This window comes from Copadichromis virginalis, linkage group LG6, assembly GCF_057382275.1.
Source record: "Copadichromis virginalis isolate Kocher_CV1m ecotype Utaka linkage group LG6, C_Virginalis_male_GT1.1, whole genome shotgun sequence".
In the NCBI taxonomy this organism is placed as follows: Eukaryota; Metazoa; Chordata; class Actinopteri; order Cichliformes; family Cichlidae; genus Copadichromis; species Copadichromis virginalis.
This window is the reverse complement of record NC_140623.1, coordinates 20,627,448-20,649,233: the sequence shown is the minus strand read 5'-3', so window position 1 is coordinate 20,649,233 and position 21,786 is coordinate 20,627,448. Positions and strand designations below refer to the sequence as shown.

The window sequence follows — 21,786 nt, the reverse complement described above, 5'->3', positions numbered from 1 at the left end:
GTCCCTCTTGGGGGGACACTCCCACAGGCTTAAAGCTGGGACTCTCCACCATTTGACCCTAGAACTGAAGAAGCTTCTCGGATGAAACGTCCTCAAGCAACTAAAAGAAGTCCGGATGCTTTTGTTTCCAGGCTCCTTAGACGACATTTAAGTGAATTCATATCACTTTCCTTCTTGTCTGTTTACACAGAAAGCATCTGTACTCCAGATGAAATAATTCTTTGCAGGATCTTCATTCACTGGCCTACAAACAAAAACCCCTTGATATCAGGATGGCAACCAAAGCCACGGTGGTAATTAATAAAGGCTGCCTCTTAGTGTCTTATGCCTTTGATGCCAGGAAAGTCAAAATGTTTGATCTACCATGTGTTAGCCATGCTGGACAGATGATAGAACCAAGCCATTTACTGGTTTAAAGATGGCAGTTTATTTTGCATGGATCAGGCCATTGAGGAGTCATTTTTCCTACACGGTCGCTTGTCTTTAGTTTTTGTACCAGGGTAACGTGGTCAATAGCTTTAGTATTTAAATTGTCTACTCTATCCTGAGGAAATGAAGGAACGTTGTATTTGGAATGACAGTGCAGCGTATTCAGAGGGATGATGAACGGATCACAGGGAAGAGATGAAATGGTTAAAGGTTTAGGATGTGAACAGAGCTGATTCACTGACATGTTCTATGAAACCCAAACAAAGTGGACAGCCATAGGGCTCATGTCTGTGTTATTGTCACTTTATATTAAAGTATTAAATAACAATTTTATCATAGCTGATGTTTAGCGATAGCCACTAGATACAGGGACACATACAAGGTAAGCTTACAAGCCTGAGTCTCAGTTAGTGAAAACTGTGTAACAGTATATTCAGTTATGAATAAAGTTTGAGATTTATGGAAACTCAATGCTGTTTTCCTCTATAATACATTTTCATACAAATTCTGACACAAAATTCTTGAAAGCGTCTGGTTTTCTGGAGCTTTGTGCAACTGTGCCAACTACATATAAACTTTAACACCTCTTTGTTACAGCACACTTCTTCTCATACACGACAGTTACATGGCGTGTCTGCGATACTTACTCGTGCATCCTGCACCCACAGGACTGAACAAGTTCCTCATTTATTCTGCAGACTTTCTGTGTCAACAAAAGACAGGTAACGGGTCATGTGATGATGATTAATGCAACTCAAAGAGTGCTTTTATGCTTCAGGCCTACTCTTGTGCATGTTATATCTGACTATGCTGATTGGGTTTGAGCCAAAACACAGTTAACCTGTATCTCAACACTACTTTTTTACACACACAACTTTTACTAGCATATCTGACTGATCAGCACCACACAAAATTGTACACTTAAAATACAGCATGATGCCTCTTTCTGAAAAAGAATGAGATTTTATATGAAGCTGGTTATAAGAAGAAAGTAACCGTGATCAATGCGACATGCTAGACATCTCACACTGAAATCTCCTGAATGAGTCCTTCATCTGATTCAAGCAAAGCTCCACTGGTTTTTTTTTATTGTGGCGGTGCCACATAATTTTACAATGTCACAGGCTACCATCATCACCTATGTCCTTGCCATCATTTTATATATGTCTGTAAAGTCACAGTGGATAACAGCGGATTGAATCAACCTTTCAACTTGTCAGTGCTGCAGCTCTTTCAGCCTCAAAAAAAAAGAAAAAAAAGTGAAGGGACAGGTTTAGGCTACTCTGCTGCAAGAAGGTCTTTGGTCATAAAAGTCATAAAGACTTTTTTTGCAGAAATATTAGATCTTTATTCCTTCTGCACACATCCTCAATTGTTTAAATTGCTAGCTTTGACTTAGATTTATTTCAAGGTGCTTAATTTGGATTTAAATGACAAAAAGGTCAAAGTCAGTATGAAACCGTGACATTGGCCAGAACTGCACTACGACTGAAATGTTTAATGAATGAAATAAAATGAAGAGTATAGGCGAGTGATTAAAGTGATTAAATGTGGTGAGGTTTGTTTTTTGTCAGAAGGTAGCCACTAAGTTAGAACTTCTGTTCCAGTCCACAAATGATCATTTTCCTGTGTAGTTCACTCTCCTTATAAGGACAATGTAATAATACAGCTACCTATTACATGTTTGATATAACCACAAAGAAGCTGGTTATAGGTATTGAGGAACAGCTCACTGGAACAGAGGAACAGCATGTCTAATCATTCATTTTATCCACTGAATCAGGGCATTATGCAAAAAAAAAGAAAGAAAAAAAGTCAAGAACACGGCATCATAATAACACGTTGTTGCTCTCTGCTCAGTGAAGTCCCCTGATGCAATTACTGAAGACTTTTTCTCTCACACTTTTTGGTACACGCTCTCAGTAATGACGAGATACCTTTTAACTTCTCAGCTAGAGTCATCATCAATAATGTATTCTCATCTGTTTAAAATTTAAAGTGCCACACATTAACGTCCTCCAGCACCTGCTCTTTCACGCTGTCCACCCTCTGCTGAGCCGCTGTTTTACCCCCATCCTCGTCTCCCTCTCTCTCTCTCTTTCTCTCGCTCTCCTCTCACTATAATAAAGACAATGACAACGACTTCTCTTTTACCGCCGAACTAGGGATGTTAAATCAAGCAGGGGCAGAGGAGGCGACAGACCACATAATGTAAGGGCATCGTCCGGATGCCTCCAATTACGCTTTGGCCTTAATTGGTGACAGTGGCAGCGGCGATGAATTCTTTAACAGTCTTGTGCGGTTGTGCCTTTCCGCGCGCAGCGAAGACCTGAGGAGGACAGCTACTCTCTGCAAATGGAAGCTGACAGAAAAGCCACATGGCACAACCAATCTTGGGGAAAAAGGGCATGACAATGACTAAAGGGGCCCGGGCTCTTAAGTAGCTGAGGGTACCTTGCAGGAAAGATGTGTATAATTAAGCGGTCTGCGTTGTGGTTCAGATGGCAAAATCCCATTGTCTTGACAGGAGCTTACTGTTGCCCTTTAGGTGGAGATGCGCAGCAGCGTACGGTCTCATTTTTCCTTCCCATTTTTTTTCTTTCGCACCCCCCCCCCTTAGACCTCTGCGACCAAATTAATCTGCAGTTTTAAAGCTTGAATAAATCCAGTAAGTTAGAGATCTGCAGATCTAAAGGCTGCGCGTCCCTCGGGCTTTTTCTTTCTATGCTTTTTTTTTTTTTTAAATTTCATTCCCTCCTTTCCTTTGCCCATGGAGATTGACTGGAAGCACTCGGTGTTATCTCCAGGGAGGCAAAGGTTGGTGGGAGGGGGGTGAAGGCCACAGATTTGTCCTTATCTATTCTGAGCACACCTAAAACAAATTAGACCTGGCTACCGTTGCTTATTTGGCTCCCGCACTCTCATTAAGGGGCTGAATCCAAGCTATTTTACTCAAGGTCCTGCTTCCTACCATTTCGGGCCTTGTCTTTTATCACAATAGTAAAGGTTTCCAGGCAGCCATGCCACCTTTTCATCTCACCCATTTCATGTAGTCGTATCAACACAGCACAAAGAACAGAAGGAGGGAGGGAGCGAGGGAGCGAGCGAACATCTCTGTACGCTGGGATGCTGTTTTCCTGCACATGACTTGATGCTGCCCTTTGACATTTGTTAATTGAAAGAGGAATCTGTTCAGCGGGACTTGGCTTTGTCCTTTCCTGCTTTTTTTCTCCAGTGTTATGTTGCTATTAAAATAGCAGCCTCTCAGGATGTTATTTCAAGTAGATTTCTTTGTCATTACTATTTTATTAATGTAAAAAACAAAACCTACAGAAGCACTCTTTAAGTAAAATTGTTCCTGCCGGTATACTTCCTGCTTCACAATAAGCTGAACTTCCATTTGGAATTAAAAGGAAGTTTCTGTTGAATTATATATTTGCAGAAGACATGGTAGGCATTAAATCACCGATTTACAGTCTTTAATAGTGAGAGTCATCGGGAAAAAAACATACATTATAAATGCAGTGTCAACAATTATGTAAAATTCAACAGCTGAATTTGTAGCATAGCTAGAATATCTCGCAGGAACTGGTCAAGATGGTCAGGATTCAGCCTGGATTGCTTCACCGTCTAGTGCCATGCTATGTATAATAAAATCTATGACAACTGAACTGATAAATTATAAAGTGTAAGGACAGAGTCCAAAGATTTCTCAGAAAAATAAATGTTTTAAAGCTTTTCTGAGACACATTCAGTTCACACGCAGAATTGTTTATGAACATCCACATGATCATGAACAGAAGCACCAACGATTCCCAATAAACTGAATGTATTTAGATCTTTGAACCACTTGTTGTACGCCACCTTAGAGATAATATTTCTCAAACATGGGCTCAGTGCTCTGACATAAACCCGAAGGGTTAAAATAAATGGAAAGCAAACAGAAAACACCAAAATATACACAACATATGTGTAAACATAATATTCTAGTAGTAAGTAATATAAGATGTGATTTTGGCCTTTATTTGACACCCGCGCCTCTGCAGCACCTTTGGTTTGGGTTGACAGTCTAAGCAGGTGAGTCATAGCAGCATCCTGGTAACATAATGGTAATTTTGAGAACTATTAGCAGAAAGATGAGGCTATGTTCACCACAAGGCCAAACGCTGTATTTGGGGGGGGTGGGGAGTAAGCATAACTACAAAGAGTGAAATTGATACATACGTATACATTTTTACGTACTTTAATTGTTTTGTTCGGTGCAGCACAGTTTGTACTGTATCTTCACTGGCAAACATTAAGAAATTTAAAATAAGACTATGCAGAAATAAGAGCTGGAGTGAGGCAGACAGGTGAGGTAAACAGAGGTGAAGATGCAGCTTACCCTCATACAAGTATAGCATTTGAAAGTTAATGAAGGACCTCTGAGCCATCTGAGCTAAAGCTATGCAAAGGTAACTGCTCAGGAAATGTTAGGTTAGATGAGATTCCTCTGCCAGACTAATCCATCCTGGAGCCTGAGAGCAGCACAGAGACGGAGCAGACAGAGAGCAGAATCTGCTGCAGAACAGCACAGCGGTGACAGAGGGCAATTCTCTAGGGCCTTGCATTAGCGCGCTAAATTAAAGGGGGTATTAGATTAAATTGGCTCTCCGATTTCAGGGGTGTGAGTAAAATTCTGATTTGCATTTCCACCGCTGCTTAAGATATAATTAGTTCAGGGTGATTCCCATGTGGAAAACACTGACAGCCAAATCTAACTGGCTGCCAGTAGCTTATCGTCTCTTCCAAGGCAAAAGGTAGACTTGGCTCATGTTCAGTGTGTGCATTTGTGACTGCGTAGTTAGATGCTAGATTGTGTGTGCGTGTGTGTTTGCGTACATCTTGTGTGTGCGAGAGAAAAAGAGGAAGAAGAAGAAAAGGTGACACGCAGAGTGCAACTACGTGTTACAACATGTGATGCTGCGCATATTGCGTGCACCATTTGACTCCTCACACTTTTTAATAAAATCCCAACGAACCCCGAGCGTCGTCAACAAGGCGAAAAGACACCCACTCAGTGCCAACGTACATAAAACTGCACAACTTCACACCTCTGAGATGCCTTTAAATGCAAGCCCATTTACACTGCAGAAGGCGCACCTGTAATTACAGTTCCAGAGTCAAAAATAACAATTAGCGCTGGAGAAGTCCATACTAGGAATTACTGAACTAAGAGAAAAAGCTTTTAAATCCAAGTTAGGATTTGTTTGGGGGGCTTCACACCCTCGGTAATTCTAACCTTCTTTGCAAATGGATGTTTTCCAAAAAGTGATGCTACCCATGGATTATGAGCTCGGGCCCAGCTTCCTGGACACCTGTTTGGAACACCTGTTAGTACATCATCTATAGAGTCAGCATCCGATGAGCTTCAGACTGACACCTCGGCAATATCCACATCCAGCTCATACTCAATAACCTCCTTAATGGCCCATTTAATTAAACTCTTAAACCTTAATTTTTTTGCCCCTTAATAGCAGAGTCTTGTACACTGTATGACAAGTCATGCGTGCAGTATGATCCCACTACTGTTTTCTAAATCTAAGCTTCAGCATGTTTTAAGAGAAACATCCAAACCTGACACATTTGATTCTGCATGACGCCACCAAACATTTAAAAATATTTAAAATGCAAGCCTCGAAAGTCTCTTTGCTAAACAGTCGCTTTTTATATTTGTAATGTCTGTCCTTTAAAATCATTGTCTTTATCCCCACTGTGACAATATTTCTACTTGCCTGAGAGCAAACCATCTCAGTTCATAGACACCCACTATTGTTATGGATGTATTTATTTATTTATTGAAATCTTGATTTCTCTTCCAAAAAGGTTGAAATCCTCCCACTTCACTGAGAGATTCGTTCACCCTGTTTTCTAAAAGAAAACGGTGAGAAAGGGTGAATGCACAAACATGCACTTCGTACACATGCCATGCAATAAATTTATAACTTCTGAAATAATGCAGAATTTAAACAATAAACTTTGATGGTGTGCCTTCAGAGCTTGCGTGTAACAGCTGATCAGTTTAAGGGATTAAGTTGAGTAAAACAGACATGTAGATTACTGTGTCGTTGACCAAGAAGCAAAGCTTTGGAGGTTCTGGACTGGAGAAATTGATTACAAGGTGCTAATGTTGCCAGGCTGTGACTGAATTGATGGAAAATCTCTATGTGGCAAACAAAAGTGACATTAATGATAAATAACAAAACGTTACATCACAGACTTGGGCATTGGTGGAGTCAACATTGTATTACTGAACACGTGTGAGAACCAAACAAGAATCAGACAAACGGATGTCTTGACTTGACTTCAGATTTAGCAAAGCATACATCCATATATGGTGTTTTTCCTCAAAGATTAGGTAATATTTCAGAATTAACCTTGTTATCCTCCCTGTGTAATCTCCTGATTAGAGAACAAATTATCTGGCACTCGGGCTGCATTTGGTGGAAACTCATCCAGGCGCATGTTAAGTCATAACCTCAGGATAATCAGAACCATATTTGCAACTCAACATTCGTATTCCACCTTTGCACCTGATAATCAAATGTCAGCAGGTAAATAGATCAATTAAAACAAATCTTTAAAAACAATTCAGCCCTGTGTCCTAATGAAGCCTCTTGCTAGCTCTCAGTTAAGCCGATTCCTAATATGTTTTTCCCTTTCCTAAGTGGACCAGATTATTATTATTTTTTTATGCATCATGCCCCAGACTGATGCATAATTGCCCATAATGGCGTACATATAATGTAAAATGACTTTATCTCCACCCCACTGTGATATGCACAATCAATTCATACAGGATAAGTGTGAAGGGATCCGTCTGGGTGCTTTATTCCCCTCCCCAAATAAAACTTGGGGGATGTTTTGAGAAACGCCATCAGCAGCTCTGCCATCACTCTCGCCATCTCTTGGTGGTCGGAGGCTGAGGCTTTGTGAGATATTGATTCTCCCCATCCAGAGACGGTTTCCATAATTGGTTAAAATGACCGGGTGCAGAGAGATGGCTCTCTGCTGAAAACCATTTCCCAGCCCTGCTTGGAGCTGAGCCAAGCTCGGGGTTGTTCGGATGCGTTCCAGCCCCAGCCTGACTGGCAGCAATTAGGGGTGTCTGAGCCAAGCTCAGCTTGCGCTCCGCACAAACACCCCTAATTACTGCCAATTAGGCTAGGCGGGTAGGCAGATTTGAGAAACCGGGGGGATGTTCAGGCATGGGTGGGCATGGAAACAATTTTCAAGGGCTTAGAACGTGACTGGATGAAAAGGTTAATGCTTTGGAGTGCAAGGGGATAATAACAAAAGAAGGGGAAGCAGAGCCCCGGTTCTCACCTCCAGCGATGAGCCTGGCTTCTTTTTCAGCTCCTCACATTTCCTAAATTTGCAGATCTGGTGGCCCGTTTTGCGGTTCCGACAACTGCTGCAGACACCACAGTTGATTAGCCGCCTGCAGGGTGCACAGACCCCACACCTTTTCCTTTTCTTCTTTGCTGGGTTTCCACTGGATGCTGAGGAATTATTCTGTGGGCAGTCTGCCAGATTGGCAATTTGAAACGCACTGTCTGTAACGGCTGCTGAGGCTGCGGGGGAGTGAAGGGCTGTCATGACGATGACCCCGGGAGGTAATGAGATGCCCCCTAAAGCCGGAATAGCGGAAAAAGTTCCAACGCGTTCTGGGAGATTCATTATCTCTGCTTCAGCAGCGCCGCATTTCAGCTTGTTCATGCATTCTCCTGCTAAAGGTCTGCAGTGTTCGGGGGATAAGGTAGAGAGGAAATTATTATTTGCCATTTGCAGCGTCTCTGGCGGCACGCCAGGCTTCCCCGGCCTCTGGGAGTCATTTCTATGCATGCTGGTCCTATTAGGGTTTATTGCCGCTGATTTCCTTCCCCAGAGCATGGCGTTATCACAGTTCCAAGGGGACATACCAATTCTAGCACTGGGAAAAATGGGCGTCGTGATGCGGGCAATCTTAGCAGTCTGTGGAAATGCCCCATTGGTTTTATAAAAGTTTGCAAAAGACCTGTACCTTTCCATTTCTGCATTATAATCCAAAAGCTGACTTAATCCACCATCCTGAAGATTATCCTTTTGTAGCAGAGACACATCTGCATTCTGTCCATTTTCAATGCAAAGTGCATTGTTTATGTTAGACATGGCTGAGGAACGCTAGTCAGTGTTTAGGAGAAGAGATTGAGGTTACAGCGGCCTTCGTCAAAGTGAAGCTGGTTACGAACAACGAGTTACCATCCTGGTTTGTCTCCTCCAGAGCTAAAAAGAAAAAGAAAACAAAACAAATGAGAAGAAAACAACAGTTACACACGAAAGAGACAAATACTTTCATCCTGATCACTTTCCACTTCTCAATTTCAACTTTTCTCTGAAAAAGAGAGGCTGATATTGTGAAGAATCCTCTGGCACAGTGTTTATACTCTGACAGTATAATCACAAAAAGTCATCAAGTGACAATAACGTGATGGCTGTGACAGACCAACATGTCATTATTATTATTGAGAGAAAAAATTTAGCATGTTTATTTTAAAAGATTCTCTTGCCAGGGTCTTCTTACTTATTTTCAAGAAAACTCAATCTGCTGCTTCACAGAATAAACACAAACATCTGGATATGCAGTAGTGCATTTAATAAAAACGTGAAAATTTAAATATTCTATCCAAAATCATATTATTTTGGGAAAGTTAGAAGAGAGCCTCATGTCATGTGAAGACGTGCACAAAATTCCTGCAGGAGGTTCTTAAAAATAATCTGGCTTGGATGTGAGGATTTACAGAGTTAAACATTTTCAAATCTCTTGATTTTCGCCTGTAGTAACCGTAATTGCAAAGCTGGCCCATCCCTGTAAACAAGACTCTGACCAGCCTGAGCAGCAAGTGGTATTCATTCATGGCCAGCTCGATTACATTTACTCTGTGACAGCGCTCAGTGATAGCCACTGGTGAATTTCCAACCAGATCATGGACCAGACCAACTACAGTGTCAGCTGCCTCAGGACGGGACGCATGCATGTGTGTGTCCATGTGTGTGTGTGTTTGTGGGGGGTGCGGGTGCTCCATTTCCTCTCTCACTCTCTCTCTCCCCCAGTCTGTCTGGATTTGGTTTCCACAGATAAAAGCCCATTAGACACATCTCCCCTACTTCCATTACCTTTTTCTGGGCTTTCTCTCTTAATTGCCAAAGCTGATCCATTGCTAGAACACTAAAGCATTTCAAATCACTTCCATGGTGCTACCCAGCAGCTGTCTTGAAAAGAATGAATTATAAATATGCACACACAGAACAAGAGGTATCACACTGGGTGGCATTATCAAAGTCCTCAATATACTAAAGTGTATCCACTACTAAACATGCCCAAAGAGTCAAGCATTTGTCCCGTTAACCTGACACCAGATTATCAGGAGAATAAAATCTAAATAATGTTCCATACGGTTTTATATAGATATATTTTTTTCTCTCTTTCCAGCAATTCTTGAGGTCTCGGTACACTTTACACTTTTAATTTTCACAAAGCAAATGTGAGAAGACGAGTTTTCTCCACCATAGTCTCCAAATCTGGAAGTTCAATGTCAGTGTGGCATCTGAAACAACCGCCAGCCACCCGTAAACAAAACCTCCTTGGCTTAATGATCAGCCCTCCTCAGGGTCATTATTACTTAATCAATTCACCCCTGGAGCGAAATACGCAGCCCAAAGGCAATCAAGTCACGGACATTGATTTTCAGCCTGTAAACAAAGTTTAGAGAGACAGAAATGTTCAATACTCGAAGCTGGAGAGACAGAGAGAGAAAGAGGGGGAGAGGAGAAAGATAACCAGAGAAAGGTGGAGAGTGCGAAAGGGAGACCGAAGAAAGAAAAGTAAATAAATAAATAAACAAAACACGTCCGGTGATCAGCAGCTGTACCTCTGCTGTGCTGCACAATGATGCCATTAATTACACCCAGCCTGGTCTGAGCTAGACATCCAGATCAAAGGTCATGCATAGATAATCCGGAGAGGGAGTGCGGTGTAACAGTGCGAATAAAAGCCCCATAAAAATAATCTGACACTGGCCGGATCACTTGGCAGCCACACGGACACAAATCGGGACAGCAAAACGGGAGGGTAAAACACATGCAACCGGACGCCAAAATAAGGATGGACAAACACTCGGAGCGAGAGGGAAAGCTTGAGAGAGAGAGAGCGAGAGAGAGAGAAGAAGGGAGAGAGGGAGAGAGCATCACCTACCAGGTTCCTGTTGAGAAGAGCTCCCAAGATGCTACCAGCCGGAGACCGTGTAACGGCACATCACTGCGAAGGGATACGCGGGGGGGAAATAATGCAAAGACGCGAGAAGACGCACAAACATAGGCTGCCGGAGGAGAACAGGGAGACTGTGTGTGTGTGTGTGTGTATGTATGTGTGTGTGCTGAGAACGCTCAAAACAAAAGGATCATTTTTATCGACTTTCTGGACACGCTAGGGGGGGGGAAGGTTGAAAAGTGCATAAATAAGCCAAAAGGTGTCGGACGAAAAAGAGAGAGAAGGGGGAAGCGGAAATCGCAGAGGTGGTTAGGTGTTTCCTCTCTTCTTGATCCGGAGGCTGTATTGTGTGTGTCTGCCTGGTCTCAGTTCAGCCCGTGTCTCCTGTCGCTGTGTGTGGCTGATTGGTGCTGAGGTGAGGAAGCAGGGATGTGGACACCTACTGATCATTGGCTGGAAATTACTATAGAAACACTCGGGAGGTGGGAGGGATGGATGGCTCAGGGCGCCCTACAGGGAGAAAATATCTACGGCAAATTTCTGCGTCTTCAACCCTCGTGGTGTCCTCTTTCACCCCTTTATTTTGACAAAAATATTTTTAATATACTTCTTTAATAATGTCACATTTAGAGGGGGGGGGGACGCGTCTTTTAATAAGAGTTGGGGTAACTTGTCAAATTAATTTGAATGGAGCTGAGCTGTGATTAAGATAAAATGCCTCCACCAACCCTCCCCCCGTCCATCGACCGCCATAATTACCAAGACCTCGAGGATTCATCACATTGTAAGTCCTGCCTGCTCACCACCCATGCCTACACACTTCCCGTTGACAAAAGGATCTTGCCTGGCACATTTTACACCATGAGTCCCAGTGTGTGGCAGTCCCGTCCGATCAGGTTATGATGGGACCTTCACCTTTTTAATCCCATTCTTGGTTTTACGGTACTTTGCATTATAGAGAAAAAACAAATACAATACACAATGTTTGTCTTTAGTGTTTCAATAAAACAGAAGGTGAATAAGATATAAACTTATCACCAAAAATTAGGAAATTTGTGTTTGGTTGATTTTTTGTAAGGAAAATGCATTTGTGGGTTACGCTCATGACAAACTCGCCAGATCATCTCTGCCAGTACTAAACAGCTTATTTTGCTATCAACTTTTGTTTTATTTTATTGGATTGGATGATTGAAGTCTGAAGAAACAGAAGCATATTAGGAATTTAACAATTTATTCATTTAACAAGCAGGAGCCTCAGCAGCATGTGGAAGAACCGTACACAGCCTGGCTCCTCCTCCCCATACTGGTCACCAGCTTGGTCACACACTGCTGTTGGATGACATCACATTCACCAGAATTTGTAGCAAAAATTAGCCAGTGTGGGGGTTTTTTTGGGTTTTTTTTGGTAAATTGTGCTCGAACTGCACAACAAGAGGTCAGTGGGGTTGAGTTCAGGAATGCAGGCAGTCACCTGTAATCTCCACTCCCAAACTTGAGGTAGTCTCTGGGCTCATCGCTTAACATAATGTTCCTCCACATGTTCAGGTTCCAGCGGACATGTTGCCAACACCAGAGCAAATAGGTCTGATGATAAAGCGCATTCATGGCAGGTTTCCTGGCAAGTATTTCATGGTGCAAGCAACATACTCACCCCTGCTGCTCAACCCGAAAATGCATTTTCGGGTTGAGCATTTAAGGGGAAATAAACAGGTTTACCAACAGTATAATATCAAAGTCAACTTTATTGTCAAAAACAATATGTAGAGATCAAACACAGGAATTTGAAATTGCAGTGCTCCCAAAGACCTCAGTGTTACACTTAAACAAACATAAATAAAAATTTTATATACAATCTTATGAATACATTATTTAGTACCAAGAAGCTTTGTTACAACAAAGAAATAATCTACTGAACACAAATTTCCTTAGTTTTTCAGCTCAGTATAGAATATGGCAATCATAACAATAATCATTTAATTCATAATAGGGCCCAAATCTTACCATTTTTCATGTTCTCTTAAGTTGCACGACATTTCCTGAGTTAATCATCAGAAATTCAGAGACTGATGTGACAGCATCTATTTCTTGTTTTGTTTCACTAAAGATCCCAAACCCCAAATATATTCAATTTACAGTCATTAGAAAAAACAAAACAACAAATGTTGATACTTGAGACAAAAAAATGGAAAAACAAACCACCAACTTTCTCGTGTTTTTGTTGATACGATTCATTATCTGAGTTTCTACAAGCTGATTTTCTGTCAATCGGTGAGACGATCAATCATTTCGACTCCGCTGCAAGATGGCATTATGTCGCAGAGGAATACACAGTCCCTGCGTCGCTTCTACTTTTAAAGCACGCTTATGTGTGAGTAAACACAGTGACAGCTGCACTGACACATTTCTAAGCCATAATCTTCCAGGTGAGCTGTGCGGCGCAGGCCTATGGGCTGCTAAAGGCGACGCTTTGATGACTGTGTTTAGAGGTGGCAATAGAGAGGACGAGGAAGAAGCGCAAACTTCTGTGATAAGGGTTGTACAATTTTATGTAAACATCTTTTAAACTTTGTTCAGAAATGATATTTGGATTATAAAAGTCATTTCTTCAAATTCAAACATAATCCTTTAAGAGTATTCCAACATTTTAAAGTACTGATCAGGAAAAAGGTAAAGATTTGTGTTTTACTGTAGTTTAATGGTAAAATGCAGTGAATATGCAACACAAACTATAACGATAAATGCACCTCACCTCAAATTTACTGATGAAGCTCCATGACGTAACAACTGATTTGGGTGTAAGTCTTTCCTTTGTTTTTGTTTTGTACCTGACAAACCTCTCTGTCTACAAGAAACCCTTTGTGCCTAAAAAAGGTCTGACCTGACAAACCTTCACCTTCACCTTTAACCCTTCACCTCTGTGAAGTCATTGCTAGTCAGTCATAATGGGCACAATGATTTGTTTGGAATAACTCAGGATGTGTACCAGAGCTTTCCCGACAGACTTAGAGGAGGAAAACAGCCTTGGCATGATGTGCACAGTTATGAGAGCTGTAATATTAAAATCCTATTGTGACATCATCATTTTAAGGGGGTTGTTATGCCACAAGCTATACAGTCATGCACCGATGAAGTCACTCAGCGCTGGTGGTGTGGGGGAAAGGAGCAATGCTGAAAGACCTGAAGGATTAATCTGACATAGAACCGTATATACTACCTATGAACTTGGCATCATGTGTGTGAAAAACTGGAGGTAAAAGTGACAGAGGAGGGATGAATCGATCTTACACTGAAATAACAGCTGACAGCAGCAGAGAGACCATTAAAAAAACTGAGAGCTGTAAAATTACTGGCTCCCAGTCAGAGGTTAAGGCAAAATTTGATTGGTTTAACTGAGGAAAGTGCACTCTCAGGCAGCTGATGTGATGAGTTAGGAGAAAGAAGACAGAGAATGTAAATAAGGAGCATAAGCAAGAGATTGTCTTCCTCAGAGCACTGTATTAAACTTATTATGTCCCAGCAGTGAGTAGAAGCAGTGGTGCATGGGCATGTTTAGGAAAATTGGTAGGTGTATCAACAAAAGTGTTAATATGTGTGGTTAAGTGTGCGTGTATATGTGATTAGGAAGTCAGAGATTGGTTTGTTTGGGTCTGGAGTAGTGAAGTTTAGTATCAACAGTCTCACACTCAACTGGCATCTTTAAGCTGAGGCTACTTTTATACGTTGTTCACTCTTTTCCATCTCTAAATAGAAAAAAAAAATTTGACCACTGCGTTTGCTCTGTCAGTTATTATTGCACAACAAATTAATAAACTCAGATGTTTGCTCATATACACAAACATTACGCCCACTGACAGGTGAAGTCAAGGATTTGAGTTGTCAAGGGCCAAATTGTGATGGCTGGATGACTGGGTCTCTCCAGAACTGGAGATCTTGTTACGTGTTCCTGGTCTGCAGTGATCAGTATTTAGCAGAAGTGATCCAAGGAAAGAACACTGGCAAACCAGTGACAGGGTCATGGACAACCAAGATTCACTGACACACATGGACAGCGAAGCTGGTCTGTATGGTCCGATCGAACAGACGATACAGCACTTAGCATCAAGATAATGAACCCTGGCACGAAGCAAAAAATGATTTAGAAATGGTTTGAGGAGCACAACAACAAGTTCCAGGTGTTGACTTGGCCTCCAAGTTTCCCAAATCTCAATCCAATCAGGCATCTGTTGGTTGATCTTGTTACAGATACCACAGCACACCTTCGGGGGTCTAGTGGAGTCCATGCCTCAATGGGTCAGGAAAAATAGGAACCAGCACAATGCTAGGCAGGTGGCCATGATGTTATGTTATGTAAATGTTGTGCAGCATGTAAAGGCTTTGCAATCATGAAATGAAATCCAAGGAAATGAATGCTTCAGAGTTCTTCACAGACAGATCATCATGAATCCGTGTAAATGCTCAAATACACTCTGCATGTAACATTAGTTTTAAACTTATGTAAATGAAGAAAACACAAAAATCTTTAAAAATGATTACTTCAAATTCAAACTGGAGACATAACACACACAACAAAAAAATCACACCAGCTGTTATATTTCTTTTCCCACTTTGCTTACTTATAGATCCCTACCATTGAAGGTCTGCCTGGCTTTGTGTAGCCCCGTGATAGATACAACCGAAAAAATTAAAGAAAAGATTTCCACAGCCTCCTTCATATTCATCGTAATGTGTGTTTTATGCAATTTCTATAAATCGTTTTTCTTTTTCTTGTTTTGATCACTGTAGCGCGGTGTCCTTTTCACACCGCCCTGTACCACATGCTGTTTTGAGACTACAAAATGCATTTTACAGTTTTGGGTTTTTTTTTGCAAAGGATAAATCCTGAATAAATTTGTCTTGACATTTGCCTAAAATAATGATCAATCAGAGCTTTTGTTCTTAGACATGAGACTTGATTGACAGTTACTTTAAAGAAGAAGAAGAAGAAGAAGAACCTCTCTTGAAGTGAGATCGGTATCAGAAACTGTGCATCTGTGTGTGGAAGCTCCTCTCTCTGAAAATCATTTCATCTTCCTGGCGATAATAGCCCCCAAGGGAAATCTGCCTAGGTGGTCTTAACCTCTCAGTCTGCAGAGCCACGGCAGTGTATGGGTCTCTAGCAGTGGGAGGCATGAACCTTCGTGGCAGGCCTTTGTTCCTATCTGTGTGCTGCTGGCATTGCTTCCCATGCATCTGCTCCTCCCCCTGTTTCCTTGAGCTTTCCACTGAACTCAGAGGAGTAATTAATAACCATGACCCCCTGATTTAAATGTAGCCTGCATTTGGTCGATGGGAACAGAATCACGGAGGAGTGAAGTTGTAAGACATGGGTGTTTGAGGATTGATGGTGTGTATCCATTGATTCATCCGTTTCAATGTGATCCGAGCTCCGTGCTCACATCTGTGAGGGGGGGGGAAAGGCAGTGATCATACAGGAACCCCGCTCATATTCATCCTCCTTTTCTTGCCTCGCGAGATTAGAAAAAAATGATGCAAACAAAACATATTTCACAAGAAAGGAAAATTATTAAGCTTTGGTGGACATGGAATGATCCACATAATGATAGGAAGCGAGTAACTGCGTCATACCCGAGCTTGTTAATTCAAACACGCTCTATACTTCTGTTTTGCTTTAGATGGCTCAAAAGGCTTTCAGGGTGTAATGATGTTTGTGTGCAAGTGAGGAAAAACCACAGCAGAGCCACAACTGTTTCTCCGATGAAATAAAATGTCTGACCAGAAAGAGGGAGGAGCTTGACTGTAACTTCTGGAGGTGTTTCTGATGGGCTCCCACAGACTGTTAAGGTAAACAGCATTCCTTTGAGGCCTTCAAAGCATGAAGACGCAGACACAGATGGAAAGAGAGTGAAGAGAGACTAAGAGAAAAAGAGGGCTAGAGCAACTTGGGAAAATAAACAGTGGGAGATTATGGGTTTGGCAGTGATGCACCAGAGTGTAGCAGCAACCTTGGCAGCATTTATTCAGAAAGCAGCCTCACTTCCTCCTGCAGTCTTTAATATATGATGCCCTCACCTTTTGCACATTAGCCTTCTGCTGTGATTTAACTGTTTTACGCTGCTTCCTTGGGTTGCATTTGAGCGATTCCACCTCCCATTGCAATTACCTGCTAATTGGAGTGTATAGAGCGCACCTCATTGTGCTGAAAAGAAACTCCCAGCACACGGTCTACTACAGGTGATGGCATCTACACACAATCACTCCCACACAAAACGCAGCTTAGACCTGAGGAAAGGAATATCTTCATGTAGCCTACATGAATGAAAATTTGGGGTCAACGCTGTAGATCTTTAGAGCTAGAGCTTAGAACTTTCTTAAAAATGGCAGGAACCACAGGAACACAACTTGCAGAATACTTTACCAATAGTTATGAGCGTAAAGTGCTACAACACGTAGTTCATCACATGCAGCTGCATATGAGACTGCATAGCTACAGAACTGTGCCAGTGTTAACCCACTCCAACCAGCCCGTTCTCCAGAGGTGTGGACTCGAGTCACATGACTTGGACTCGAGTCAGACTCGAGTCATTAATTTTATGACTTTAGACTTGACTTGAAAAAATGTTCTAAGACTTGTGACTTGACTTGGACTTTTACACCAATGACTTGGGACTTGAATTGGACTTGAACCGGTTTACTTGAAAAGACTTGATATTTTACCCCAAATATAAAATTTAACACGCATATTATATAGAGATTGAAAATATGACGTCATTCACGGGTAGAACCGCAAAGGATTCTGGGAACTCGTGGCAAGAGGTACTAGCGCGTGCAGGCTTTCAATTGAAATCAGTCACACAGCGATAAAAAGAAACACAAAAATGTCAAGAAGCTGTTGTATTATTAACTGCAATAGCCGGTCGCATGACAGCCACGGGAAGCCGACGGGTAAAGAGATCGGTTGTTATCGGATTACGTCGTTTAAGAGAAATTGTTCGAGCCATGTTTCCGAAGTGACAAACAGGCGACGGATGGCCTGGATTGCAGCCATTCAAAGATCAAATATAACGTCCCAGAACACTCCAGCTCACAGGTTAGTCTGCTCCAAGCATTTCCACAAAGGTCAGTCTGCTGCTGTAGTTAATGCGTCATTTTCATAACATAATTGGTGATATAGGTTACAAGCAAGTCTGGCGCTGAACAGAAATTGTCGCGCTATGCTCCTTTATTTATTGTGCATAAATAGTGAATTGTCCTGACACAATATTGCGTTTCGCTTCTGTTATTATGGTACATTGACAAAAACATATACTTTTATTCACAGGGTAAAACAGTTGTTTTGTATCACTAATTGTCCAGTACGATTACAGCATACAATATTATTGTCACTGCTACATTTCTGTAACGCGTACCAGAAATTATTTCCACTACTCATTAATTATCATTGAGCTCAAAGGTCCTATTAATAAACGGTTAACGAATGTGTATTTATGAAGACGATTTGTGAGACTGGTAAACTTATGATACATACGATGGTCTTTCGTTCTACACGGTGCATTTCAAGGTCCTGTAGCCATCTGTCGGTAAACTGTACCTGGGCTTGTTGCAGTGACCTGAAGTTACTAAACTTCATGAGTGTATGCACTCACTCCAAGAACCGTATGATTATAAATATGCATATAAATATGCTACGATGAGATAGCTAACTTCATCTAACTAGCAAATGTTTTCCAGGCTACGGTGATGCAGTTTTTTTTTAATGTGTGTGATATTTTTGTCATGCGATTTTAAAGCCGGTCCTACAACCGCATCCAAGAATAACATGCAGCTTATCTCAGAACTGTCGGTGAAAATTATTCTTGGAGCTAGGTTTAATTGAGCTGCATTCTAAAGAGGTGCAATTTCACAATTTGTGTATATTTTCTAAGTTCACTATTTTGTCATGTGTTGAGAAAAACACAGATTTAAAAATTACATGGTCTAATATTTACATTTAGCATAACTGCAACATGCTTTTTTTCGTTTTTTTTAATGACTCGAAAGGACTTGAAATTCAAAATTTCAGACTTGTGACTTGACTCGGACTTTTACACCAGTGACTTGAGACTCGACTCTGACTTGCCTGACATTACTTGAGACTTGACTTGAGACTTGAGGTTAAAGACTTGAGACTTACTTGAGACTTGCAAAACAATGACTTGGTCCCACCTCTGCCGTTCTCATTCCCAGGGTATCAATTACTGCAGCTTTGTCAAAGCTTCTGGCATCTCCAAATTAAGCACAAGCTGTCCTTTGGCATCGGTGCCATGATGCACTGGGGGGTTTTTGGTGACAGTGAGATGGGTCTCTCATTCCCAAGTTGTCAAATATGGAAGTTCATAGAGGATCCCTTGGAACCACATTTTAAACCCAAGGGTAAGTGCCATTTTTCAAATTGCAGGCTTAATGCTGTGAATTAGCAGTTTTTTTTTGTTTTTTTACCCAAAACATATTTTCCTAAAACTAACAAAGTAGCTTTTAGTGTTTGAACCAGGCCAACAACTAGAATAAAGAGTAAAAAACAAATAAGCAAACAAATAAGCAAGTAAAAACCAAGTTCAAAACACAACTTCGAAATAGGGTGTGAAATACTGCTGCTATTTGTGACAGTGCCGCCTCACTTTATGCGGCAAGTAGCATCATGCTGTCCCAGATACCACAGGAAACTTTCATAGATTTTCAGAGGTGGAGATAGGAAAACAACTGGTTTTGAGGCAGTCTAATGTACTGCTTTGGCTCTTTGATGTTGCTTTGAGGAAACAGCGAAATAGTTTTGAAAAAATATATATATATATATTTTCTCTTTTTTTTAACTTTGCTTAGCATTTGCTTATTTGGTCTTTCCTGGGGTGGCGCTGTCACTTGGTGTTCGCTCTCTCTGCGGTAGAATATCACTTCCTGGTCCAACACACTGGTGTTTTTGAGTAGCTTATCTGCGTAACAATTTAATTAAAAACTTAGACATAACTTCTTATTTCATTGTGTAATCTTCACGTGCTTCATCCAAAGCACACGCTCTGTGTATTCACTCGCTAATGTATAGTCAAAGTATTCACTTACTGTTTCTTTAGGGTTTTGCTATCTTAACTTAGCTTATAGCCGACTTGCTAGCAGCGTGGCCTCTTCACCTGTCCCCCCTGCACTTTCATGGATCACCTAATTGGAGACTTGGCTTTGCACCCTCGAAAACCCGTAGCTAGCAGGGTCCCTGTAGCTGGTGCCCCGCTAGCTGTCTCCCAGCAGACTGTCCCTAGCAGCTGGGGAAACAGGATGGTTAGGTGACGGTGAGGACGAAGCGTAGTTCTGAACAGAAGCCTCTGGTACACCACCAACCTGTTCATGTGTCTAACCTGTTCATGGATCAAACTCCGGTAATTGGCGATTCTGTTCTGAGACGTGAAGTTAGAGAGATAGGATACAGTTTCACTGCTATACAAATAACGCCCAACTTTATCTATCCATGAAGTCAGATAACACACACCAATTAGTTAAACTACAAGAATGTCTTCAAGACATGAAGAACTGGATGACCTCTAATTTTCTGCTTCTAAATTCAGATAAAACTGAGTTTATTGTACTTGGCCTTGAAAATCTTAGAAATATGGTATGTAACACAATTTTTACTCTCAATGGCATTACCTTGGGCTTTACTGTGAGGAACCTTGGAGTCATTTTGGACCAGGATATGTCCTTCAATACACATATTAAACTAATATGGAGGACTGCTTTCTTCCTTTCTAAAATTAGAAATATCCTGTGTCAGAGTGATGCTGAAAAACTAGTTTATGCATTTATTACTTCTAGGCCCAGGCTCATAGAAAACAGGTCTTCCCCAGATCCAGCATCAAGCTGGCACTTCTGACTGACTGGTGTCAATGCAGAGACCATGTCAACCAGATGTGGGCCAGGTCTGGCAATGACGGCACTATGTATGTTCCTATTTTCCTATTTTAGTTAGAAGACCCAAATGCCATGTTGCAATACTATACAACTATGGTAGCCAATGTTTCAAATGCAGGTTTGACAGGTTTGTGAGTGTACACTTTATTCAAAACCTAGTGAGGGTTTACTGGAGGTAAAGCAGAGTTAGAGCAGGTCACCTACTGATTGGAAGGTTAGTGGTTCGATCCCGGGCTCCTTCAGTCTGCATGTCAAGAATGTGAATGTAGTTAGGAAGCACTCAGTTTAGAGAAAGTGTGCGATTGGGTGAATATAGAATGTTGTATAGAGCACTTTAAGTAATCCGGGAGAGTAGAAAAGCGCTATATAAGAATCAGTCCATTCACTGTCTGAACAGATTTTCGTCATTTTATTTTTGCACTACTATGTTCCGGCACATGTTGTTATTACATGGCTTGATTAAAGTACACATTAGGCTGACATCTGGGGCCAGAGCTGAAACTGTCCTGGGCCAGCACAGGGCCAGTGGTGTGTCTGCAACTAGCCCGTGGCTGCAGACAACTTACACATGGCCCACATACCGCAAAGAATGATGGCCCTTTGGTGGCCCAGATCAGGTTTGCCAAAGGTAATCCACATATGGGCTAGCACAGGACCACCAGTGTGTCTGCAACTGGCCTTGTGCTGGCCCATGTGTGGGCCACCTCTGGCAAACCAGATCTGGGCCACCAAAGGGCCATCATTCTTTGTGGTATGTGGGCCATATGTAAGCACATTGTGTGGGCCAGATCCAGGCCATACCAGTTTTGCTTTGTGGGGTATAGTACCATATCACCCCAATAGAGCACTTCGCTCTCACACTGCAGGCTTGCATGTTGTTCCTAGAGTATTTAAAAGTAGAATCGGAGGGAGAGCCTTCAGTTTTCATGCCCCTCTTCTATGGAACTAACTTCCAGTTTGGATTCAGGAGACAGACACTATCGCTACTTTTAAGATTAGGCTTAAAACTTTCCTTTTTGCTAAAGCATATAGTTAGGGCTGGATCAGGTGACCCTGTATACTCCCTTAGTTATGCTGCAATAGGTGTAGGCTGCTGGGGGATTCCCATGATGCATTGAGTATTTCTTCTTCAGTCA

The 21,786-nt window shown here is 41.7% G+C and overlaps 1 protein-coding gene across 1 annotated transcript in view; it reads right to left on the bottom strand.

Moving 5' to 3' along the window:
• cxxc4 (CXXC finger 4) overlaps positions 1–11,121 on the bottom strand; it is a 28,394-nt gene extending 17,273 nt beyond the window's left edge. The window contains exons 1-2 of the mRNA XM_085459153.1: positions 10,703–11,121; positions 7,795–8,733 (exon numbers count right to left, since the gene is read on the bottom strand). Of these exons, the coding sequence (XP_085315279.1) occupies positions 7,795–8,619 (825 nt within the window). The 5' untranslated portion in view covers positions 8,620–8,733; positions 10,703–11,121. The remainder of the gene's footprint in view (positions 1–7,794; positions 8,734–10,702) is intronic.
• Between the last annotated feature and the right edge of the window lie 10,665 nt (positions 11,122–21,786).